The sequence below is a fragment of the Balaenoptera borealis genome, assembly GCF_965194805.1.
Source record: "Balaenoptera borealis genome assembly, chromosome: 13".
In the NCBI taxonomy this organism is placed as follows: domain Eukaryota; kingdom Metazoa; phylum Chordata; class Mammalia; order Artiodactyla; family Balaenopteridae; genus Balaenoptera; species Balaenoptera borealis.
Window position 1 is genome coordinate 106,392,359 of NC_138870.1, and position 26,936 is coordinate 106,419,294.

The 26,936-nt window shown below is 40.8% G+C and overlaps 1 protein-coding gene across 3 annotated transcripts; it reads right to left on the reverse strand.

The window, feature by feature from the left end:
* Positions 1–139: 139 nt before the first annotated feature.
* Positions 140–26,391, reverse strand: SYCE3 (synaptonemal complex central element protein 3). Of its 3 annotated transcripts, XM_082351508.1 has the most exons (5): positions 26,293–26,391; positions 24,922–25,035; positions 23,274–23,389; positions 19,397–19,505; positions 140–403 (listed from the first exon to the last, which is right to left on the reverse strand). In XM_082351508.1, the coding sequence occupies exons 4-5, from the start codon at positions 19,503–19,505 to the stop codon at positions 246–248; spliced, it is 267 nt and encodes an 88-aa protein (XP_082207634.1). In that variant the 5' UTR covers positions 23,274–23,389; positions 24,922–25,035; positions 26,293–26,391; the 3' UTR covers positions 140–245. The 3 variants fall into 3 exon arrangements, with proteins under 3 accessions (XP_082207634.1, XP_082207633.1, XP_082207635.1); XM_082351507.1 differs by lacking the exon at positions 23,274–23,389 and having other exon boundaries at positions 26,293–26,389; XM_082351509.1 differs by lacking the exons at positions 23,274–23,389; positions 24,922–25,035.
* Positions 26,392–26,936: the final 545 nt, after the last annotated feature.

Below are 26,936 nucleotides of genomic sequence, written 5' to 3' on the forward strand. Positions count from 1 at the left end.
TTTTTGTTTTTTTATTCTAAGTTCGGCACCACTGGCACTGAGTATGTCTACTTCATCGAGAGCCTCTGCATCTCGCCCTTCTCATGTGCTGTCCACGAGGTCTGATGTGCAGCTGAGTGGGACAGAAAGGGTCCTTAGGTTGTGCTTGGAAAGAAGTTTACTGAGAAACAAGCTCTGCGCACAGCCCTGCTCCGGGGTCGCTGCTACTCGGCCAAGCCCGCTCGGGCTGCGCGGGGCGGGCGGGCCTACTGCGCTCGCTTGGTCTCGTCGAGCAGCTCCTGCCAATTCTTCTCCATCTCCTCCTTGCAGCTGAGGAAGGCGCCCTCCAGCCGCCGCATGGACTCCGCCAGCGTGGGGTTGGTGCGCATCACCACCATGTCGTAGGCCATCCACGTGGCCTGCACTGCAACAACCAGACAGGCCCTGGTCAGGCCACAGGCGGCGGCTGCAGCGCTGGAGCCCCCCAGCGAGGGCTGGGCGCCTCCGCTCGCGCCCAGCATCCTGGGGACAGGACGTGCTGAGTCACCCGATTACTCGAAGGAGGGAAAGCGGGTCGGCCACGTGTTATAGGGCTCATAACAACCCTGTTAAAACTCCTCTCTACACAGAGCAGTAATGAACCTTCCCTAATCTCACACAAGTCTTAACTTCTGGATACACCAGCCCACAACACTAAAAGGTTGGAGGCCAATCTGACATGAAATGTTAGGAAAAATGAGAGTAAACACAGGTCCTTACCTATCTGCAGTTCACAGCTAGTGGTTGCCGGGTGACCCCCAAGAAGTCATAACCCCGCCCAAGCTCACATACTCAGGTAGGGCTGACCACTCCCACTCCTCCAAGGCTAGAGCCTCAGGCCCTCTCATGCTCATTGGCCTGGGATGCCTGCCCACCTCCACCTCGGCACCTCTCTGCTTTCAGTAAGGCCAGTCCGGGGGCTCCTCCTTCTGGGAAGGTTTGCCGAGTTCCATGTTAGGTGTCCTTTGGTGCTCACCACTGCACTGACCACCTTTCTTGCTCTTTCCCTTTGAGAGCGACTTGAGGGCCGCATCCCCTGGGCCTATAGGTGAACATGTGCTTCCTGTACAAATTCAATGGTGTGTGCAGACGCCCCACCTCCACCCCTTCCCCCTGCAGCACCCGCCCCCCACTGGTGTGATTCTCCCCTTTAGAGCTACGAAGAACAGGGTTGTCTCTCTGTGCAGTAAATACATCTCCTTAGAACTTCTCCTGCCTGGGTTAAAAAATGCTGGATACTTTGGGAAACTATGTCCTTCAGGAAATCAACCAAAGAAGAGACAGGCAGGGAATTCCCTGGCAGTCCAGTGGTTAGGACTCCGCACTTTCACTGCTGAGGGCGTGGGTTAAATTCCTGGTCAGGGAACTAAGATCCCGCAAGCAGAATGAAAAAAAAAAAAGAGAGATAGGCAGAATGATTAATAACAAATGCACATGTATGTCTACACACAACCGAGGTCAGCAGTGTGGCAGACTTGAAGTTTTATAGAAAGTGGCATCTGTTTGGTTAGGGAAAAATTGTTAGAAAAGATACATGCAGTACACCTCAACAGATAGAGGGCATATGATATATAGCTAGCACAGGGATTCTCGATCTTCTCGAAGTATGAGAGTCACTTGGGACACCTGTTACAATGTAGACCACTGGCCCCTCTCAGAACTCAACGAAGGTTCTTGTGTATCAGGTTGGGAGTGGTGCCCAGGAACCTGCATCTTGACAAGCATCCTGGGTCATTCTGGTGCAGGAAGCCTGCAGACCACCATGTGAGGCCACCTGGGCAGCAGGGGGAGCATGGACTTGAAGGCAGAGTCTGCTTCCCAGCTCTCCACTCACTGGCTGTGTGACCTGCAGTAAGTGATTTAAACTTACTAACCTCATCTCCTCTTATGTGAAGGACGGAAAATGTCCGGATCTCATGGCTTTGCTGTGAAGATTAAACCGATGATGTATGTGACCTGTCTCCAACATATTAGGTGCTCAAGAAAGGAAAAACTCTTACTATAAGATAAATAATTCAGGTATTCAGGACAAAGAACTAGGGTGGGTAAACAAAACAAAACAAACAGCTCACAGAAATGAATCTCATATAGTCCTACATAGCAGCTGAAATTCTAGTCCTGAGTTTCCTGAGGTCAAAGCAGAGAAGGAAACATGCTCGGTTATAAGATTCAGTGACCATAAAATAAAAACAAACCCATCGTTTAAGACACTTTTACCCTAAGAAAGAATTTCCTTATAGGTATATTTCATGAGAGGTGTGTAACATACTGGAAAATGTCCTTGACAACATCCCTACTTTAAATACAAAGACATTCTTCTATGTCTACAGTTGTAGGCACCGGTAAAAGAAAGCTGGTGGCACAGTACCAAAGCACACTTCAGAAAAGGCAATTCAATGAGACACTAAAACACTATATCAAGTGCATAGCTCTCTTATGATTTGATCCAAGGGGGGAAAAAAAAAAGAAAATATAGAATAGGAAGGACTCACAATCATCTGAAAATCCTTCGGAAATATATGTCACCTGAGTTTTTCATTCATTCAATGTTTATTGTGCACCTGCTCTGTGTCGGCGTTTTGCTAAGGCAGCCCTGATGATACAGCTGTCTACTACAGGATAGACACATCCCTGCCCTCGTGAGCTTCTATACTAGTTGCAGTGGGAGGAGACAGATAATAAACATATAAGACAATTACACATTGTGAAAGGAGCTGCGAAGCAACGTGTATTGTGACAGAGAAATGGGATAGGAAGAGTCTTATTTTAGACCAGGTAGTGAGGGCAGGCCTCCTCAGAGGGCTTTTGGTAAGGTCTATGCAGTAGCAAAGCCAAGGTCCTAATCTCTGGAGGGGCCTGAACAGCAGATATTCTGAGAGGCTAGTTAGGAGTCGCCCCACAAACTCTGATAACCTGCTGGGTAGGGCCAGGTCCTCACACAGAAATTTAAAAAATGGTCAAGATGTGCACTAGATGCAGGGTTCAGTAAAGGATGAGGATAAAGTGTTCCAAAAATCTGTGTAGGAGAGGGAGGACTAACGAGGGATGTAGTGAGTAGATTTGTTCTGACAGTAGAAGAGGTAGAAGCAGAGAACAGGAATGACAAGGCTAGTTGAGCCAGGTGATAAAGGGATGAAGATAAGCCTGGAGTTTACAGCCCACAGGCTAATTCACATCACTGGCAAAACAGAAGAATCAACATTTTAAAATGTAAATGGTGAAGGTCTACCTCCTCAAATCTGAGGTCCCAAATGGTTTTACAGATGAGTTCCACCGAACTTTGGAAGAACAGTTAATTCTTATCTAACATAAGTGATTTCAGAAATTAGAAAAAGAGGGAAGACTGATAAGCTGACTGTATGGACTGGTGTTAACTTTTTTAAAATTTTATTTTATTATTATTATTTTTAAATTTTTTGGCTGCACCACATGGCATGTGGGATCCTAGTTTCCCGACCAGGGGTCGAACCCACGCCCCCTGCACCGGAAGCTCGGAGTCTTAACCACTGAACTGCTAAGGAAGTCCCCTGGTGTAACTTTTTAAGAAATCATTTTATAGAAGTATTCCATTTACACTGTAGAAAATTTGAGAATAGAGATAAGCAAAAATAAAAACATAATTTTCCCTAAGCTGGTTTATTTTAAAACCAGACAAAGATTATATTAAAAAAATTATAGGTCTGTCTCACATGAAAATAGATGTAAAATCCTAATATAATATGATCTAACCAAACCTAACAATGTGTTAAAATAATATGTTATGATCAAGTAGAGTTTGTAAAAGAAATTCAAGGATAGTTGAGTATCAGAAAATCAATCAGCATAATTAACCACGTTAATAAAAGGGGGGAAATCATAGTAATATCTCAGTTAATGCAAAAAAAAGCAGTTAATAAAGTTTAATACTTATTTGTGATTTCAGAAAATCAAAACTAACAAATTAGGAATAGAAGGAGACATTTTAACCTAGTAAAGGTGATACACCAAAAACTTACAGCAAACATTATACTTAATGGAGAAACTGTGGATAAATTCCTTTGGGAATCAAACAAGGATGCCTCTAATAATGTTATGGGTATTGAAGATGTTGGTAAATGGAATTTAAACATTTAAAAGAAATAAGAGGTATAAGGTAAGAGATAAAACTATCAGTATTTGTAAATTATAAAAGTGTATATGAAAGAATAGAGGTCCAATAGTCAAGTCAATCTTAAAAAAATAACAGCTAAAAGGGGGGAATATACCCTATTAGATATCAAGACATCCTATAAAGCCCTGTTTTATTTATTTATTTATTTATTTAGCCACACTGCGTGGCTTGTGGGATCTTAGTTCCCTGACCAGGGATTGAACCTGTGCCCTCAGCAGTGAAAGTGTGGAGTCCTAACCACTAGACCACCAGGGGATTCCCTAAAGCCCTTTTTTAAGAAAATAGTGTGGTACAGACAAACCGACCAATGAAAGAAAATAGTAAGCTCAGAGATAGACCTAAGTGTATATGGAATTTAGTATATGATGAAACTAACACTAAAAAATCCTTCAGAAATATATGTCTCCTGAAAAAAGGAGAAAAAAGGACAGTATACTCCAGATGGATTAAAGACATAAATATGAAAGATAAAATAGCATTTATAGATCAAAATTTAGCAGAATATCTGTGATCTAGGGACTTCTTAAAAACCATAAGGCAAAATATTGGTGAATTTCTTTTTATCAAAAATTTTTTTTCAACTAAGGACAACATGGACAAAATTTTCATACAAATGATAGAAGAAATTTACAGTCTTAAAACTGATAATGGGTTAATATCTAGAATATACAAGAAATTACTTCAAATCAATAAAAGAAATTCAGTAAGAACAAGACGACCCTGGAAAATAACAAGTGTTGGTGCGGATGTGGAGAAATTGGAACGCATGTACATTGCTGGTGGGGTTGTAAAATGATGCACCATTGTGTAAAACAGTCTGACATTCTTCAGAAAGCTAAATATAGAATTACCATATGACCTAGCAATTCTACTCCTAGATAGTGTCCCAAACAATAAAGAATGGGCACTCAAACAAATACTTGCATACAAATGTTCATAGTGGCACTATTCACAGTAGTTAAATATCGGGACACAACCCAAATATCCATCAGTGGATGAATACACGGAATATTATTTAGCCATATAAAGGAATAAAGTACTCATAATATGCTACAATATGGGTGAAACTTGAAAATACTATGTTAGGTAAAAGAAGCCAGAAACAAAATGTCACATATTATATGATTCTCTTATATGAAATATCCAGAATAGGTAAATCCATAGAGACTGGAAACAGATTGGCGGTTGCCAGGGGTTGGGAACAGAGGTATGGGAGTGACTGCTTAACGGGTACAAAGTGTCTTTTTTGGGTGATGAAAATGTTGCGGAACTTGACAGAGTTGGTGGCTGCACAAAACTATGAATGTATTAAATGCCACTGAATGTATACTTTAAAATAGTTAATTTTATGTGAATTCACTTTGATAAAAATTTATTTAAATATAAGATGTAGATATTACAATTATCTTCATTTTTCAAAAGTGGAAACGGACAGAGAGGTTAAGCAGCTTGCCCAAGTCACACAGCTAACAAGCGGCACAGGCAGGAGTGTACCCAAGTCATCAAGCACCTGTGTCCATGTTTTTAGCTGCTTATGGTACACTGCTTCTTACATTCCCTAAGAAGAAACCCAAAAGACTAACAAGCATTTGAAGAGAATCTGGAATTCATTAGAGAAGTAAAAATTAAAACAATCAGATATCACTTTATACCTATTAGACTGGCAAAATTAGAAAGCTGGATAATATCAAGTGTCTGTGAGCTCGTGGGATCTAAGAACCCCCAGGCACTGCTGGTTGGAACAGAGTCTGACTCAGCCGTTCTGTGAGATCATCTGGTAACCCCTAAAATGATTACACAGGTCCTTGAGCATAGATGTGTGAAGATGTTCATTGTAGCATTGTTTTTGGTGATGAAGAGTTGTAGGCAATCTAGGTGTCCATCACTGGGAAGAATGGAGAAGCAAAAAGTAGTGGCTCACCATGGAATAAAAACTATATTGCAGTTAAAAGTAATAGATAACATGTACACATGGCTACTCAAATAGGTCTTCATAACATAGTCTTGAGTTTAAAAAGTAAGATAAAAGCTGGAGATATAAAACAAAAAGTATGAATTTTACAGAAACACATAGAAAGGGATATACCAAAAAAAGGAATAAAAAAAAGAGCATAAATAAACAAATAAGTGAGGATTGTTATATGGGCCAGTGACGCTAACACGCTATGAACTGAGAAGTATGGTGTCAACCTTTCTGCCAGAGAACCATAAAGAGAAACAAACTAACAAATAAACCAGACTCATTAGGAAATAACAAATGGGGATCCACTATGGCAGACAGGCATGGAAGAGAACAAAGTCAATCACAGATATAGAAAACATACTATATTCTCTTCACTGTGCCAGGCAAGTGGGTACCAAGGGAAACAAGCACATTCCAAATACGATTTCACTGTTAGCACTGAACTAGGCAAGGGAGATGCCAGGAGGCTTAAGACACAAGCTTTCTCAAAATGCATAAAAAGTCAGGGAGTTAAGACACATCATTCAATTGAAAAAATATCTATCAAGCACCTAGTATGGGTCAGCACCTGTTTAAGTTCTGGGGACAGAGCAGTGAGAAAAAATGTCAAAAAGTCTTGCTCTCATGACCATTATATACTAAATAACAAGAAACTTACATAGTACCTATAGTAAACTTATACAGTGTGTTAGAAGGTAACAGGTGCTAAGGAGAAAAATAAAGCAGTGAAGGAGGGTTGAGGATGCTAGGAAAAAAGGATCTGCAATTTCAAGAAGGGTGCTCGGGAAAGACTTCACTGAGGAAGTGACCTTTAAATTAACTTTTGATGAATAGAAGTTCTTAACATTAGTGTAGTTCAATTTCTCAATCTTTGATTCTGTATTTAGCACTTTTTGCCTTTTGTTTAGAAAATTCTACCCAACCTTCAAAGTCGCAAAGATATTCTCCCTTATTTTCTTCCCAAACTTTAAAATTTGTTTTTGATACTTAAGTTCTCATCACTCTGAAGCTACTGTGTGTTTGTGTGTGTGCAGGGACCCGTTTTAAATTTTTATTCTTATTCATAACCAATTTTTCTAGCTTACTTGTTAAATAGTCCCTTCTTTCCTCCACTGATCTTCCATGTCACCTGTGCTATGTATAAAACTTTGTGTGTGTGTTATCTGTTTCTGGGCTCTCTGTTGTACTCTGTTGCTCAACTTGTCTATCCCTAAGCCAATATGACACTGTCAATTATACAGTTTTATCATAAACTTTGCTAATTGTAGGGTGAATCCCCTGTCCTTGTCTTCCTCAGAAGTATCTTAGCTATTTTTGGCTCTTAAGTCTCCAATAAATGTTTTATTTATTTACTTTTAAATTAATTAATTAATTTATTTTTGGCTGCGTTGTGTCTTCGTTGCTGTGCGCGGGCTCTCTCCAGCTGCCGCAAGTGGGGGCTACTCTTCATTGCGGTGCGCAGGCTTCTCATTGCGGTGGCTTCTCTTGTCGCGGAGCACCGGCTCCAGGCGCGTGGGCCTCAGCAGTTGGGGCACATGGGCTCCAGAGCACAGGCTCAGTAGTTGTGGCACATGGGCTTAGTTGCTCCGTCACATGTGGGATCCCCCTGGACCGGGGCTCGAACCCGTGTCCCCTGCGTTGGCAGGCGGACTCCCAACCACTGCAATACCAGGGAAGCCCAAGTCTCCAATAAATGTTTTAGAATCAACCTGTCAAGTTCCATGAAAAACCCTATTAGGATTTTTATTAGAACTACTTTGAAGCCTTGGATGGAATTTGGGGAGAATGAACACTTTTATTATATTTTCTTTCTACTCATGAAGGTAGCTATAGCTCCATTTATTTTGGTCTTTAATATCTGTTAGTCAAGTTTTGTAACTTTCTGCATATAAGCCTTGCATATTTCTTGCTAAACTTCTTCCAAGGTAATTCATAGATGTACGTGTTTGTGTTACTGTTATTGTTGCCATTATAAATGTTGCCTTAAAAAAATATGTTCTAATTCTTTGCTGCAGGTATATAAAAATGCAATTAACTTTTGTACATTGATTTTATATTCAGCCACCTTGCTAAGCTTTATTATTTCCAATAATATGTGTTTTATGTTCTACATAATAAATTCAGTAATTAGCTCCACGTTGGCCCCAGTAGTCCCCACCTTCTGGTAGTCACACCCTTCTGTAGTTCTCTCATATTGTACCAGAGTTGATCCATGTGACCAACAGATTATGGCAGAAGTGATGGCATGTCATTTCCAAGATTAGATGATAAAAGACTGTATCTTCTGTCTTGGGTTCTCTCTCTATTATATATATAAATATTTCTCGGATCACTTGCTCTGAGGGAAGTTATTACATGGCCAGCCCTGTGGAGAGGCTACACAGAAAGCCTCCTGCCAACAGCTACGTGAGCTTGGAAGGAGACTCTCCAGCATCCAGTCAAGTATCCAGAGACTGAAGCCATGACCTAGAACTTGACTGCAAACTCATGAAAACCGCATCCAGAACCACGCAGCTAAGCCATTCTCAGATTCCTGACCCTAAGAAACTGTGATAATACATGTTTCTTGTTTTAAGCTGCTAAGTTTGGGTTAATTTGTAATGCAGCAAATAGATAATACAGATTTTGGTACTGAGAGTATGGTGCTGCTGTAACAAAAACCTAAAATGTTAAGAGTAGCTTTGGAATGGGACAGTTGTTGGAAGCTAGAAAACCTGTAAAGATTTTGAGGAGAGCATTAATGAAAGTTTAAAGTGCCTCAAACTCACTGTTCATAGGATTTTGGATTTTGAGGAGGCTGCATCTGACATCATCTATAGTCCTTGGAGATGTAAATATGTTGACTCTTGTTTCTGTGGACTTTCACTAACAGTGGCTTATCATCTCACGTATTTATTGGTTAGGTCATTGCTGAGCTAGCTCCCAATGTCATCTACACTGCTATAGAATCTTTCTAAAACACTTATCTCTTCATGTCATTCCACTGCCTAACTTTCTTCAGTTATTCCCGTTGCCTGTAGGATGATTTCTTGGTGTGGCACACAAAATCTTTCATGATCTAACCCCAGATGATTCATTTAGATTTACTCTCTATCACTTCCACTTGTAGTGTATTCAACAGTAATTGAACCCTAAGTCCAACCAGCTTTCTTATACTTTTGTTCCTTGGCACAAACTGTTCTTTTTGTCTGAAAGCCTTCCCTACTTACCACCTGTCTATCTGGGGAACTCCTCACAATACTTCAGAGAAATGCTCCATACCTCCTCTTAAAAAATTCCACAATTTACTACACAGATTTCAGCCACTCATCCAAAATCTCATTGAAATTTTAATATCCTTTTATTATAGCAATTAGCATAGTATATTGCATTTATGTGTCTGTACATTTATTTCTCCATTAGATTATAAGCAACTTGAGCTCAGGGCTTGGCATAGGTGGTTATTTAGAAAGTGTTTGTTTGGACTTCCCTGGTGGTCCAGTGGGTAAGACTCCGTGCTCCCAGTGCAGGGGGCCAGGTTTGATCCCTGGTCGGGAAACTAGATCCCACATGCATGCTGCAACTAAGAGTCTGCATGCTGCAACTAAGACCTGGAGCAGCCTAAATAAATTAATTAATAAATATTTTTTAAAAATAGTGTTTGTTGAACGAATGAATGAATGAATGAACGGTGCTTTAACCCCTCAGTCTTTGAGCTCTGGGATTATATTTTTCCAGCTTTACTGAAGTATAATTGACAAATAAAAATTGTATATATTTAAGGTGTACAATGTGATGTTTTGATATTGTATGCATTGTGAAATGATTACCATCATCAAGCTAATTAACATTTCCATCACCTCACAGTTATGTGGGGTTTTTTTTTTTGGTATGGAGAGAACACTTAAGATCTACATTTGTAGTAAATTTCAAGTATACAATATCATATTAGCTGTAGTCATGATGCTGTACATTACATCTCCAGAATGCATTCTTCTTGCATAATTTCCTGGATATATACCCAGAAGGGGAATTGCTGATCATGTGGTAGTTCTATTTTTAATGTTTTGAGAAACCTCCATACTCTTTTCCATAACGGCTACACCAGTTTATATTGGTACATTATACCGTTTGCATTGGCTCTGTGATTATATTTTTGACAGTGTGTAGAATATCTCCACCTCTATATAAAACTGGCCCTTCCAACTCAGCATATCCATAACTGAACTCACTCTTCCCCACATCCTTCTAAACCTGCTATTCTTTCTGTATTCAGAAACTCTCATTTCTTCACTTTTCTCCTTTCCTCTTTCATTCAGCTAACTCATGTTCATATTTTAGTCTTAGCTGAGAAGTAATTTACTCGAGGAGGTCTTCCTTGGCTCCTTATATCAAATTAGGTTCCACTTTTAGCTACCCATAGCACCATGTAGATTATTCAGTCTTAACGCTCATAGAAATCCATTGTAACTACTTGTTTAGTTATTTTTCCTCTTTACATGATCATCAGCTTCAGGAACAGGCACCCTACAATAGCACAGCTGGAGGACAGCACATTGTGGGAAGGGAAATAATCAGACCTTTTGGGGACTACTAGACGCTGGCTCTGAATGGACATTAATTCCTGGTGACCCAAAACATCGCTACCAGTGTAGTGATCTACCAGTCAGAAGAGGGGCTTATGGAGGTCAGGTTATCAATGGAGTTCTAGCTGAGGTCTGTCTCACAGTGGGCTTAGTGGGTTTCTGAACCCACTTTATGGTAACTTTCTCAGTTCCAGGATGCATAATTGAAATATATATACTCAGCAACTGGGAGAATCCCCACATTTGTTCCCTAATCCACAGAGTGAGGGCTCTTTGGTAGGAAGGACCAAGTGGAAACCACTAGAACTGCCTCTACCTATGAAAGTAGTAAACTAAAAGCAACACTGTATTCCTGGAGGGATTGCCGAGATTATTACCACCATTAAGGACTTGAAAGACGCAGGGGGTAGCTCCCCCACAGTCCCATTCAACTTGCCTGTTTGGCCTGTACAGAAGACAAATCTTAGAGAATGACAGTGGATTACTGTAAACTCAGTCAGGTGGTGACTCCAATTGCAGCTGCTGCTGCAGATGTGGTTTCGTTGCTTGAACAAATTAACACATCCCTTGGTACCTAGTGTGCAGCTATTGATCTGAAAAATGCTGTTTTCTCTATACCTCTTAGTAAACACCACCAAAAGTGGTTTGGTGTCCACTGACAAGGCTAACAATACATTTGCATTACCCTAATTCAGGTATATCGACTCTCCAGCTCCTTAGTTGCCTTTCCCTTCCACAGGACATCAAGCTGTTCCATTATACTGATATTATGCTGATTGGACCTGGTGAGCAAAGGAAGCCAGACACAAGTGTATACACTGTGATTCCATTATATGAAACTCTAGGCAAGTATATCAGTTGTTGCCTGGTGCTGGGGAAGGAAGAGTGGGAATTGACTGGGGGAGGGGCAAAAGGAAACGCTTTGGAGTGATAGAAATAATTTATACTTTGACAGTAGTGTTAGTTATACTGGTGTATACATTTTGCAAAACTCAGTGAACATTACACTTAAAATGTTTATTTTATTATTTATTTATACCTAAATAAAGGTGACTTAAAAACAATAAAAAAAAGAACACTATTTATCAGTACTTATGGGTTGCAATGACATATCTAGAGATAAATGCACAGCTCCAAATGTTTTCATAACTTAAAAAGGAATAAAAATAAATGAATACAGCATTCAACTCAAAGTTTTAATAAAACAATAATAAAATTTTAGGGAAGGCAGGATGAAAAAAGCCCAGAAATCCAATTAATTTAGAATGCAGAAAAACAAATGCATATTAAGATGCTTTCCCTGCCCATATGCCCTTCTCTGAGACTTTGTCTTCATCCACAGGTCCTACAGATGGGTTGAGCTTAAACTTCCATATTATCACCCATGTGGCCTAGCCTAGCCACTCATGAATGATGTACACTATTGCATACTTTGCAACATTTAAAAGCAATAGATTGGATGTATACATAGCATCTTGGAAAGAGCTGACACACATAATTCTGAATGAAAAAAAAAATAGTATGAAAAATATATAATCATTTATAGAAATTTAACATAAATTTACCATTTATAGAAATTTCAAATAAATGTATAAAACAGCAATATACATTTCACAAGAACATACACACACAAAAAATACACATCAGAATTGTTGCCTACAGGCGGAGAGGGGAAAGGGAATGGAGCATGGGGACCAAAGGGGATAAATAAAAAAATTAAACTAGTAGTGTCCTGCATGGACCAATGATCATAATGTATCACAAACTGAGGAGTAGGATAAAATCAATTCTCTACATCTGAGGTTGAAAATAAAGAGACAAGAAAATTGTTATACAACAGCATAATCAGGGAATAGGGGGACAGTCTTGAGGCACCGACACAAAGTAAAATGGAAAATAACAAAGAAATAAAATGGATTACAGAGATGATGATGAAGATAAGACAAAAAGAGACAGACAATATGGATAACTGGAATTTCTGAAGAAATAAACCAAATAAATAGAATTAAAAGTATCCAAAGATACAATAAATGAAAAAGATCTTATAAAAATACTCAAATCGGGCTTCCCTAGTGGCTCAGTGGTTAAGAATCCGCTTGCCAATGCAGGGGACACTGGTTCGAGCCCTGGTCCGGGAAGATCCCACATGCAGCGGAGCAACTAAGCCCGTGAGCCACAACTACTGAGCCTGCGCTCTACAGCCTGCAAGTCACAACTACTGAGCCCGCGAGCCTAGAGCCCGTGCTCCACAACAAGAGAAGCCACCGCAATGAGAAACCTGCGCACCACAACGAAGAGTAGCCCCGCTCACCGCAACTAGAGAAAGCCCGCGCGCAGCAACGAAGACCCAACGCAGCCAAAAATAAATAAATAAAATAAATAAATAAAAAATACTCAAATCTACAGCTCTAGAGATCTAACATGTCCTAGGAAATATGTTAGAGGGTATTAACACCAATCTTATGCTGGTGAAGTACAGAACTCCAAGAACAAAGAAAGAATCTTACAGGCAGAAAAGTCACTTTTAAGAGGCAGAGTGTTTCACATATCTTCACCGTGCCACTAAATGCTGAAAGCATATTTTTAAGTTATAAAGAAAATAATTATATACCTAGCCAAGTTACCATCCAGTTATAAACATAGATATGTTCTTAAGCATTTATGAATTCAAGGAATACAATGTCCAAAGCTATAGTTACTAGGTTTAACTCTTTGAATTATTTGAATACAGAATGTGTGAGTCTCAACAACCTTAGGAATTATGATTACAGAATAGAGTGTAAACGTTGTAAATGTTATTGTTAATGTAAACATTATTTGTACTTGATAATATACAAATACAGGTAATAGTATAACGAAGGACAGTTGTGCCTCAGTTTCTTTATTTGTAAATAGGGATAATAACAATCCCTATATCTCAAAAATTGTTGTGAGGATTAAATGAACAAATTCATATAGTGCTTAGTATAGGATCTAGCAATTAATAAGTAAGGCATAAATATTACTGATTAGTGTTATTAGATCCTGAATAAAGATAAAAGATACAACTGAAGAAATAACACTAATTTCCTTAATGTTTCCCCACAAACTTTCTTAATTTTAGTATAGTTTTTATGGTGAAGAAATACTTATTTGAAGTAAAGAATTTCTTCAGTTTCACTTCAATTTAAATTCTTAAGTAAAATTAAAGGTAGTACTCTTTATTTTAAAAGTAGCTTGTATAGTATGATTCCATTTTCATTAAAGTGTATCTGTCAAAAAAAGATTCCTCTATGCATCCCGTATTGGTCCATTATTCTGTTTTTGCATAGAGAGAGACTTGGAATCATGTTTGCCAGTGTTAAGAGTAGTTAATTCAGAGTGGCTGGATTTTGCTGATTTTAAACTTTTCTTGTAATTTTCTATTTTAATTGAATTTACTTTGGATTTTAAAAACAATGTACATGCAACATTTCTTTTAAAAATCATTGTTTATTTAATAATTATCAACTTATGAATTATTAATAATATGTATTAAATAATAAACATGATTATTCATTATAATCATCTAATAATAGTTATTTATTTTAAAATGCTAATAATGCTGTATAAAGCAGTAATCTAATAAACTAGAAAATACTGATGAAATGGATGAAGTGGAAGCATAAATTAAATACACAAACTACACAATCTGAAAGCATTAACCAAAGAAGAAATTGAAAAAGTTACCAGAAGTTATCTCTAGTAGTTTCACCGTTAACTATTCAATAAAGAGTTGTTTCCAAATACTATATGTATAATTTCAGAATACAGAAAAAGATAGAAGACTCTAGAGGCTGAGTAGAACTGGATATTACTACAGTTTGACCAAGTGCCTTTGAACAAGTTATTTATTTATTTATTTATTTTGGCTGTGTTGCACAGCCTGTGGGATCTTAGTTCCTTGACCAGGGATTGAACCCGGGCCCCGGCAGTGAAAGCGCTGAATCCTAACCACTGGACCGCCAGGGAATTCCCTGAACAAGTTATTTAAACTCTGTAAGCTCTGATTTCCTCCTCATATGTAAAGTGGAAATAATAATAGTGTCTCTCCCCCATAAACTTGTTAGGAAGAATAAATGAGATAATGTGTGTAAAGCATATGGTAAAGAGACCAATACATGGTAAACAATAAACATAAGCTATGAATAATAAAATTACTACTATTATTATTATTAGAATAATACAAAATATCCAACAATCTACTGCCTTCCTGTACACTAGTATTAATTATTTAGTAAATAAAATAGAAAAATACACCATTTATAATAGGAACAGAAACACAGAAGTAAATGTATTGAAATATTTGGAGAGTGCCCCCTTTGACGGCATATATACTAAAATTGGAATGACACGGAAAAGATTAGCACGGCCCCTGTGCAAGGATGACATGCAAATTTGTGAAGTATTTCACATTTTTATGTAATGAACAGCATGATGACTATAGTTAACCAGACTGCATTGTATATTTGAAAGTTACTAAGGGAATAGTATCTTTAAAGTTTTCATCATAAGGGAAAAAATAACTTGTAACCATGTGAGGTGGTGGATATTAACTAAATTTATTATGGTAATCATTTTGCAATATATACATATACCAAGTCATTATGTTATACAATCTAAACTTATACAATATTATGTATCAATTATATCTCAATAAAACTGGAAAAAATAAAATAAAATTGAAGGCAAAAAAAATCTGGAGAAAAATATCGCAAAACCCTTTGAGACATGTTAAAGAACACTGGAATAATTGGAGAGAAATACCACATTCCTACCTGAGAATGTTTAATGTTAAAAATATATCATTCTTTCTATATTAACGTATAGGTTTAACACAATTCCAAATAAAATATTAAATGAATCTATTATTTATCTGGAGAATAAACATGTGAGAAAAGGTAAAAAAAGAAAAAAGGAAAGAAAAAAGAATAATGAAGGGGAACTCACTGATTAATAATAATCAAACCAGTGTGATAAGCCATAAAACCTAACATATAACAGGTTAGCTATCTCTGCTCTACTATATATAAAAACTTCATGAGTAATAAAGAAATCACTTCTAAACTAATAGGATAGTATGGGATGGATTTGGGGTTGGGGGAAACCAAGTTAGAATCTCTCCTTCTACCTGAGAAATTTTACATTCTCAAGGCTCACCCCCATAAGGCGCTCTACAGCCAAATTTGTACTGTATCCTAGGTCATGAGTTGACTTAAGTTCAAGAGAACAGAAAGAGAAACTTTAAGCCTTGGAGTCAAGATGATTTGGCTTTTTAATACTGCTTAAATTATGCATATATACTTAATAGTTTAAAATAAACATATATATTTATATAAATACATATAAATATGCACACTTACATTTATTTGCTGGTTGGTGCTTTTGATAGTTGATGACTGCTTATTTGGTGATTTTCCTTGCCCTGTGTGGTCACTGGAAAAATTGGGCAAGAGCCTTCCCAGGGGCAACAGAGGCCAAGAGCTTACGTGTTGGGCTTCACTTTAAATTTAACCTAAAGGGTAAGGGTGTGAGATTCATCATGGCCCAAAACCATGCTACTTCTGTCAACAATATTTGTCCTAACTTGACCTAGGGACACTATGACAAAATAGTTTTGCTGCTTACACCTCAGGTAGAAAAATATTTTATTGTTCTCAACCATTGGATTTAAGTCCGTGGGCCGAAGAATGTATTGTTTACTTAAGGAATTACAAAAGGTAAATTTTACAAAACATTTTAATACTATTTAACCTGTGGTTGCTTATATGTTGATAAAAACATATCTTTACCAGCTGATAAATCGCTAAAGAAAAATTCTGAAAGATGTATATTGCCCCCCAAATTAGACAACTGTGCAGAACATTTATATAAAAACAGAATAATAAAAAGAGGAAAATATGTGCAACTAAAACGAAGGAAAGAATAAGCTAAAGGGGAAATAATGGACCTTCCATCAATTCAAGGAATGTGATGTGGAAAAGCACCAAGGGGAGGGGATGTGGAATCATGCACAACAGAAGCCTCATTCATGCCAAGTAGATGCAGGCTACATTTGTTTTATTTCTGTGAGAAAGGAAGTACACAAGCCTTCCAGGACGTGCAGATGCTTAAATACAATAGTTGAATCTATCAAACAATTTCAGGTTTACTTAGAAAACTTAAAAGACAAATTTTTAAAATTGTCAAAGCTAAGTCTTTTATGTGACTTGTTTCCGTATAAACACCTGTCAACCTTGTCTCTAAGGTGAGAGAGCATTTTTTCACAACACTATTACCGTAGTAATATAATCTTAGCAATATTAACTTTTATTATTACTTAATAAATTACTTAACTATTACCTTAATTACTGTTGGAATTATTTGCCAAAAAGAGAGACTCTAGTGAATCTAAATAAAAACGCAGTACACAGCCTGGTTCCTTTGGCACACCAGATAGTTTAGAATTAAACGTTTGAAAAAACAAACAGGGCTTCCCTGGTGGTGCAGTGGTTAAGAATCCACCTGCCAATGCAGGGGACACGGGTTCGAGCCCTGGTCCGGGAAGATCCCACATACCGCGGAGCAACGAAGCATGTGCACCACAACTACTGAGCCTCTGCTCTGGAGCCCGCGAGCCACAACTACTGAGTCTGTGTGCCATAACTACCGAAGCCCACGCGCCTAGAGCCTGTGCTCCGCAGCAAGAGAAGCCACCGCGATGAGAAGCCCGCGCACTGCAACAAAGAGTAGCCCCCGCTCACCACGACTAGAGAAAGCCTGCGTGCAGCAAAGAAGACCCAACGCAGCCAAAAATAAATAAATAAATTTATAGAAAAAACAAACACAAAGTAGAAGAAAATATAAATGACTACTTCACTGATCTTGGATTAGGGAAAGATTTTCTAGGCATCACAGCAATGGGAATAAATCAGAAAGGAAAATATCGATACATTTTTACTACATATGACTTCTGTTTACCAAAGCTTCATATACAAAATTAAAGGAAAATAACAAACTGGGAAAAATATTTACTACAATTTTTAACAAGTCTTAATACATAAAGAGCTCTTACAAATCAATAAGAGATGCTATCACAGAAATCTGTTATTCTCTTATTGTTCTCAGTGCCAAGCCTGAGGTAAGGCTAGCTCCTTTTTAGACTTTAGTTCTGCAAAACATTCCTAATTGGCCTTCCTGCCTCTAGTCTTCCCTCTCCGAACCATCTCTCACACTGCTACCAGAGGTATCTTTTCAAAAGGCAAGTGTCTTCCATGAAATCCCAAATGTCTCCCTATCACCTAAACAAGAAAGGTAAACCTCTTTAGCTTGGCACTGAAGACCCTTCTTCTCACCTTTTCAGCCTCTTCTTTCTTTGGCCTGCCTCCTTGTGAATCTCATGCACTAATATGACCTCTTGACTATGCCAGTCTTTCCCTCACGTGCACACAGCCTTGGTTATCTCCTCCTACCCACAGGCCCTACCCCATCTGTCCAATCCCTGCTCCTTCCCTAGTGCTCTGCTCTGTTCAAAGCCTCACTTGCTTCCCCAGGCAGTCAGCCTCTCCTTCTTCTCTGCTCCCTCCCTGGTACTTGGTATACACCATTATTAGCATTTCCCAGGTTATAATTTTAACATAAAGTTAAAATGTGCTTTAATTTTAATTTATATATTTCAATTATAATTAGTCATCTTGATGCCTGTTTCTGGCCCCTGCCCACTTCTTCTTATGAAGGAGCATCTCTATTCAACTTTGTATTCTAGAAAAGCACATAGTAGGTGCTTAGTAAATGCTGTTAAATAAGAGACTATTTAATTAGTTGAAGGAATTAAATAACTTATAGTGGAAAATGAATTACAGGAGCTTTTAGCAAGGTATATATAAGACTTTCAAGTACATGGGCACAAAATTGCAAACATTTCTAAGCAGAAATTTTCTGAAGACTGTTGTAATAAACGGAGATTATTTATAAACTAATAATGTCCTTAAAAATAATTTGTTTTCGTTTGAGTAGAGTATGCAGGCTTTCTAAAATTTGTTTTACATTATGATTTTCTCTAGCAAAACGCAGGCTCACACAATTATAAGAATTACACATTTCTGAACTAGTAAAGAACAAATTAAAGAATTATAATGGTATCACTACCACTGCTAGTTACCGCTTAGTGGAAACATGTTGAATAAAATAACAGACAAACATTTTTTTTCCAAAAATGGAGAAATTTGTTGAACTCTACTGCTGCTTCATTACACTGGCTGTACCTCCCATTTCAGCACCTCACCAGTCTTAGCACTATTACCCTGAACTCTTCTTATTTAAATGATTCACAGAAAGTATGTTCCAACTTTGTTCACAGGTGTTATATTAACATCATTTGTCATTTGCTGAGTATTTGAGCTTGGGTATGGTACTGTGTGCTCAGTTACAAAAGAAGAAGTCACTATTTCTGCCCTCAAAAAGATAACAGTCCATTTGCAGAAATAAGATGCAAACGCACATAAAATAATCAGAAAACGAGTCAAGGCAATATTCAGTGGTTAGTGTAAAATCTTGTGGTACAGTAGTTCTATGGTGTAGAAGTTGAAAAGTAGTCAGGGAAGACCTGGTTGAGAAGGCACTTGATTTGCGCTTAGAAGTGTAGGGAGGATTTGAGTTCTTGGAAAGAAGGGTGAAGGTACCCTGCCTGGGAAAACAGCCTACCTGAGATTTTTTCCATCTCTTCCAATAGCTTTTCCAAGTCTTTATTCAGGTCTGACAGCATTTTCAGCATGTTGTCATAGTTTCTTTCACCAGGGTCAGAATCAGCCATCTAGGCAGTGCACAGAAAGAAGATGCAGTGAGACAGACCAGTGTTTCAATTCTAGCTCCACTACTCACAGTTGGGTAGCCCAAGCCAGAAAACTTAGGTCATCTTTAACTCCTTGTCTTATCTTCCTGACCTAAGGGGTCACTGAAACTCACCGATTTTATTTGTTTATGGAATAAACATTAAATCATCTATGGGTCAGGAAGGGTCAGTGCTTGAGAGCCACCAGTGAACTGAATCCTGCCCTTGAGGAGATCATAGCCTGGCCCAGCTTTTTAAAGTCTCTCCTATCAGTGCCTTCCTCCCTCTCTCCAAGGTTGCTGCCTTAATTGAGGTCCATTCCATTATCCACCATTGATTACAGATTTACTGGGCATCTACTATGTGCCAGACATCTGCTATGGCTCTGGGGACACTGCAGTGTATCTGAGGATCCAAATAGACTGGATGCTGTCATGGAGCTTCCATTCCAGGGAGAGAGACTGATAATAGCCAAGTTAACAGTTTCATAAAGATACCTTCAGTTTGTGGTCACTGCTACAAAGAAAATAAAAAGGATGGTGTAATAAAGATTTTTCATGGGGAGAAATGCTTTGGCTTGTAAAGTCCAAGAAGTCCTTTCTAATGAAGTGACATTTGAACTGCCATTTGAATGACAAAAAGGAGTTGTCATGTGAAGATCTAGGGGAAGAGTTCTAGACAGAGGGAATGGCTCAAGAAAAAGTGAGAGTGTCCTTGGTGTGTTTTAAGGAATAGAGATGGGGTTGAGGAGAAGAGTGGTAGGACATGAGATCAACTAAGTAGGCAAGAACTTTGGTTTTATTTTGAGAGTATGGAAAAGCCACTGGAGGTTGAAAGAGCAGGGGATTATGTGATTATGTTTTAAGGTGACAGCAGACTTCAGCTGCTGTTTGGAAAATGGACTGCTGCAGAAGGTTGAGAGGAGGAAAGAGTGGGAAGACCAATTAGGCAAGAGAGCACTGAAGTGGTCTAGAGATGACAGTGGCTTGGACTTCGGTGATAATGTGAATAGTGAGAAGTGAAGTGTTCTGGTTATATTTTGGAAGATAAGCCAACAGAATTGGGTAGAGGAGTTGTGTCAAGGTTTGCAGGGGCAAGTGATGGGAAGAGAGAAAGTGAAATGACTTCTAATTTTGGTGAGAACAACTTAATGGATGGTGGTGTTATTAACTGAAACGGGGAAGAGTAGGAGAGGAGCAGATTAGAAGGTAAACCAGGTGCTTTTCGTTTTTTTTTTTTTTTTTAGGCCGTGCCGCGTGGCATGTGGGATCTTAGTTCCCAGACTAGGGATCAAACCCGTGCCCCCTGCAGTGGAAGCTCGGAGTCTTAACCACTAGACCGCCAGGGAATTCCCAGGTGCTCTATTTCGAACATGTTACTACTATGAGATGCCTATTAGGCCTCCAATTGGAGATACAAATAGGCAGTTGAATACATGGGCCTGGAGTTCAGGAGATAGGTTGAAGCTAAAAATATAAAGTTTGGAACTAGTGGTACAGGCTCTCTTCATCTTTCACTTGGACTATTGTCATAGACTCCTAACTGGTCTCCCTGCTTGTAGCTTCCTCTTGTCCAATCTATTTTCCAGTTCACTCCCAGAGTGACCTTTCCTAACGTACAAAACTAACCATGTCACACTGTTTGAAATCCTTCAATAGCTCCTATTTCTTTCAGGATAAAATACAACCTCTTTACTATAGATATAAGATCCTTCATAATCTAGCTCCCGACTGCCCCTGTTCTCATCTAGTTCCAAGATGTGACCAAATAGCTGAAAGCCTTAAGAGATCCAAAATGTAATGAGATATTATTAAATATAATAATAATCTCTTGTAAATAGAGATTATTATTTACAAGAGATGTAATGAAAAGATATCCATGAAAATAACACAAAACTCTGGAAAGTTAAAATCTCTACAGTTTTCTTACAAAAGAGCTAAGGAAGTACAAAATGGAGTAAAATAATTCTGTCATGTGGGTGGTTACAAAAATCTACGTGAAGGCAAAGAAGTAGGTAATTACATACTTCATACCTAAGTTGTGTGGACTGCTTGCTCAATTCATTAAGTTATGAAGTTCCACTTATATTATTTTATCCATACATTCAACACTTATTTATTGAGTACTATTTTAGATCTGAAGATACAGCAGTGAACAAAACATTAAAATCCTTGGACAAGATTAATGAGTGAAATAAATATAAGGAGGGGATAAGTACTAAAGAAAAAAAGTCAACCGGAGGTGGAGGGTGGGAGAGGGTATGTACAGGGTAGTGGCTGTACTTCAGATAAGTGTGCAGGGAAGGCCTTGCTGAAGTGATTTTGACTAGAGAGCTGGAGGAAGTGAGAGAATGGTGAGCCATACAGTATGTTGGGAAAGTGCATCCCAGGCAGAGGAAATAGTAAGAACAAAGGCCCTGAGCTAGGAGTCTGCTGGGTGAGCTGGAGGAAGAGCAATAAGGGTGGTATAGTTGGTGTAGAGAGAGCGAAGTGAAGAGTAGTAGAAAATAAGGTCAAAACTTGGTGGGTGAAATTGAGGTGGGCCTTAGAGACCACTGAAAAGACTTTGGCTTTTTCTTTGAGTGAGATGGGAGCCTGGAGGGTGATAATCTGATTTACATGTTAATAAATCACTAGATTGAAAATAGTGTATGTGGACATGGGTGGAGGCAGGGAGACTAGTTAGGAGGAGGTCACTGGAATAATGCAGGTGAGAGATAATAACAGCTCAGATCAGCATAGGACTGATGCAAGTAGGGTGAAGGAGGACCGTTTAGGGTATATTTTGAGGGCAGGGCTGACAAGATTTGCTGATGAGTCAATGTGAAGTCAGGGACAATGCTAGGGTATCTGACTGGGCAACCAGAAATGGTGGTACAATTAACTGAGACGGAGGAAGACTGGAAGAAGATAGTTTGCATGGGAAAGAAATAACTCAGTTTTGAACATATTAAGATGCTTCTGAGGCATCCAAGTGGGAATGTTGAGTAGGCAGCTGACTAAATGAATTCAGGGGGGAAGGTAGGCTAGAGATAGAAATTTGGGAGTCATCAGCATACAGGCGATATTTAAAGAAATGAGAATGGGAGAGATCAAGGGAGAAAACACAGATGGAGAAGAGGCCCAACATCAAGACTGGGGAGATGCAAAGGAACCAGCCAAAGAGACTGAGGAAGAGGGGCCAGAGAGGTAGAAGGAGAACCAGGAGGGTCATGTTTTGGAAGTCAAGTGCAGACTGTTACAGAGTCAGTCACTGAACCCCAGCCAATGTCCTCTGATCATTATGAAGTCTCAGCAAGCTGAGAAGACAACTCTAAAAAGCACAAGACACTGGGAACTATATTCAATATTTTGTAATAACCGATAAGGAAAAGAATCTGAAAAACAATGTAAATATACAGACATAAAACTGAATCACTGTGCTGTACACCTGAAACTAACACGACATTGTAAATCAACTATACCTCAATTTAAAAATAAATAAATAAAATAAAAATAAAAAGTACAAGAGAAGGAAACTGTAAAAATCATATGGGTGAATAACTTATAATTCTGGGAAGGTAGGGAGTTAAGATAGGAAATATTAAGAGCATAAAAACTAGAATTACAGGTTTCCCCACTATCCAAAAGTAGAGTGTTTGTATAAAACCTTTCATAAGCCAAAATGGCATAAGGCAAAGAAGCAATTACCTTAGGACACATCTTGCTAATGAACGCACAAAATAAACCAAAATAAAGCACAGATGCTCACAGACAAAGATCAAAGCTGTGGCAGCCTGATGCGGAGATGCAGAGTGTAGTTCCCCGGGAATGAGCTTGGCGGTGCTACTCTCAGTGCTGGGGTGCACACTGCCTCTATACGGCTCGCTGCAAAACAAATGCTGGACGCTATTTTCATTTTTTACCTTTTTTTTTAATAAAAGCAAAAATCCTCTTCATATTTCTTTTGGTTAGTGAAACAGGTACTAATGTAGGTTTTTCATAAAAGTGGAGTGGTGTAAAGTGAACTTTCACAAAGCAGGGGATACCTGTACTATGACTATCTGGTATTGAGAATTTTTTTTTTTTTTTACAAATTTATTTATTTATTTGGCTGCGTTAGGTCTTCGTTGCTGCACGCGGGCTTTCTCTAGTTGCGGCGAGCAGGGGCTACTCTTCATTGTGATGCGCGGGCTTCTCATTGCGGTGGCTTCTCTTGTTGCGGAGCATGGGCTCTAGAGCGCAGGCTCAGTAGTTGTGGCGTACAGGCTTAGTTGCTCTGCGGCATGTGGGATCTTCCCGGACGAGGGCTCGAACCCGTGTCCCCTGAATTGGCAGGTGGATTCTTAACCACTGCGCTACCAGGGAAGTCCTGACTATCTGGTATTATATGCATTTGAATGTTTAAGAGAATTTGGTCTACCGGAGTAGCAGCTCAGCTTTGTCATTGGAGTTTAAAATGTGAAATTGATTATGGGTTGTAATTTTAAGTCACAGTCTTAGTAAGTTTATAGGAGTTCTAGGACATTTAAGAGAACTTGAGGTTTACAATATTTGTAAGTTTTACTTATGATTTTTATAAGAATTATATGGGGACTTCCCTGGTGGTGCAGTGGTTAAGAATCCGCCTGCCAACGCAGGGGACACAGGTTCGATCCCTCGTCTGGGAAGATCCCACATGCCGCAGAGCAACTAAGCCTGTGCGCCACAACTACTGAGCCTGCGTTCTACAGCCGGGGAGCCACAACTCCTGAAGCCCGCGTGCTGCAACTACTGAAGCCCGCACGCCTAGAGCCTGTGCTCCGCAAGAGAAGCCCCCACTCGCCGCAACTAGAGAAAGTCCACGAGCAGCAATGAAGACCCAACGCAGCCAAAAAAACTTTTTTTTTTTAATTAAAAAAAGAATTATATAAGAAGGTAGGAAGGTTTGTTATTAAGACAACTGAGGTACTTAAAGAAGTAGAATACATTAAGTTTATAATTAAAAGTTTAAGTTTGTAAATGGAACAAAAACATTGTTACTATTAAAAATATGCTAGACCTAGAATAAGATTAAAAGTTTAGAATAAGATAATCCTATTTAGGGACTTCCCTGGTGGCGCAGTGGTTAAGACTCCGCACTCCCAGTATAGGGGGCCCGGGTTCCATCCCTGGTCAGGGAACTAGATCCCACATGCATGCCGCAACTAAGGAGCCGGCGAGCTGCAACTAAGAAGCCCACCTGCCACGGCTAAGACCTGCCACAACCAAATAAATAAATAAAATAAATATTAAAAAAAAAAAGAACTAATGGATCACTAGACAAAATAGATATGGCATACAGACTTAGACGAGGAGGGTGGAAAAAAACAGGAGATAGTGAGAAGGTGGTACAGAGTAAAAGTTTTTTGTTTTTTAAATTAACAAAGGCAGAGACTTGCCTGTCTTTGGTCTGTGTGGAAAGGATTAGCTGTACAGAAGAGGCTGCAGAATCAGGAGAAAGGGTTGCCGATGGTGCAGGGGCTGGTCTCAGACAGGAGCACGGTCACCTTACCCTACGAAGGGAAGGGAAGGTAAAGAGGTACGGGTGGCGTCAGGTAGGTGGAGGTGCAGGAAGTCCCTGTTCAAGCCTGAGGTCTCCAGCTTGCCTACGAACGGCAACGAAAAGGTCTTTTCCTAAGAACCGACGTTCGGCAGAGGTGCAGCCGGGAAGCAGTGGCAGGATGGCTGAGGCCACGTGGCGGCACGGCATTCTCAGGACCCTGGGGTGGCACAGGGAACAGGGACGGAGTGCAACTGGCCTGGGAACTGAAACGTGCCCGCGGCGGAGGCACAGCGAAGGCGCGTGTAAGATGAGCGGTGGGCACAAAGCGGAGGCCTAGAGGGACGTGGAGTTGAGGGGCGGGTCGGCTGGGGGATGGCGCACGAGACACCCAGAAGGATGGAGGCCGTGGCAAGGCACCCTTGGACCTGAGGAGGGGTGGGCCTGGAAAGCAGATCCAGGGAAGCGGTGTGAGCTGGAGCGCAGGAGGAAGACCACGGCGTTAAGGTCCATGGCATTCTTTCCTGGTGAGGCTGCCGAGGCTGACCGCAGGGTTAGGACGGAGAGCAGGCCTGGGCCAGCGCCAGAGCCACGGGAATGAGGGTAACGGCTGACTGTGGGGTGAGGTGGGCAAGGGAAAGCGGGGGTGGGAGGGTCGCCTTAGGGTGTGAGGTCTGAGGTGCTGGCGACGGAGGAATTCAGAGGCATGAGAAATGCAAGGGCCTGGGGCCCCCTCTGTGCTCTGAGGGCCTCGCTCGCCCCGTACGAAGAGCTGTCATGGAGACCGGGGTCCCTCCTGGGGTGAGAAATGTGAGAGGCTGAGAGGGGCACCCGGACCGGAGAGTCTGCGAGGCGTGCACGTGGTGTGAGCGGCACGGGAAGAGAGTGTGTGTGACGCTTGGGGCGGTGGTCCTGCAGTTGAGCGGTGTGAGGGTCTGGGACCACGCCTGGGGCGCAGATGCGAGGGAACTCGACGTGTGTGATGTGAGTCCAGGTGGGGCGTGAGGCTGACAGGTTCAGGTGTATGGCGTTCAGGAAGTGCGGTGGGAGGGGTCTGGAGGACGTGCGGGTGAGGGGCGGGGGTGGGCCGGGGGTGCGGCGTGAGGAGAGCGGCGTGACGAGAACGGGTTGAGGGCCGGGTGGGTGAGGAAGCGGTAGGCGCCCCACCGGTCTGGCGTGAGGCGGTGGGCACCGCCTGGGGACGCCGTGACTCGGGGGTCGGGGCGCCAAGGGAGGGTCCGGGACCCTCAGGCGGGCTGCCCTCTCTCACCTCCAGCTCGCCCGCGCTCGGGTTCCCGCTCGGCTGCCCTCCTCCTCCGCAGCCTGAGGCTCGAGGCGGCTCCTCAGAATGACGCCCCTCCCCTTTCCGTTACCAGACCCGCCCCCGGAGCTGGCCTCTGGCCCTCATTGGCTGGTCTCCTGGAGCGGAAGGGGCGGTGCTGCGAACACCTGACTACGCCCGCCTCAGGCTGGTCCCAAGTCCCGGCCTTGAGGTCTCATTGGCTGGTCGCCTGGAGCGGAAAGGGCGGTGTTGTCCCGGCTGGTCCCACGTGGTCCCGCACTTGGGTCTCTCCGTCTCAGGTGGGCCGAGTGCTTGGATTGAAGAGTGGCTGAGGTTGAGGGATGGTAGAGCTGAGATGAGGGGGGACGCCCCCGTCCTTATGGGAGTGTTCTCCCCCTTGCACCTGGAGCGTAAATCCGTGCACGGCGGGGGTGGGGGTGGGCGGGGCGTCTGCTTGACCACTGTGTCTCGAGTATACTGGACAGCAAGTGCTAGTAACCATTGTTGAGTGAGTAGCTGAATGCTGAAGTATTTTGTCTCGCAGCTACCGTGGGTGGCCGACATTGTTGCAGCTGTCTCACAGAAGAGGACGCTGAGGCCCAAGGAGATGAGGCAGGGGCCCAGGTCCATGC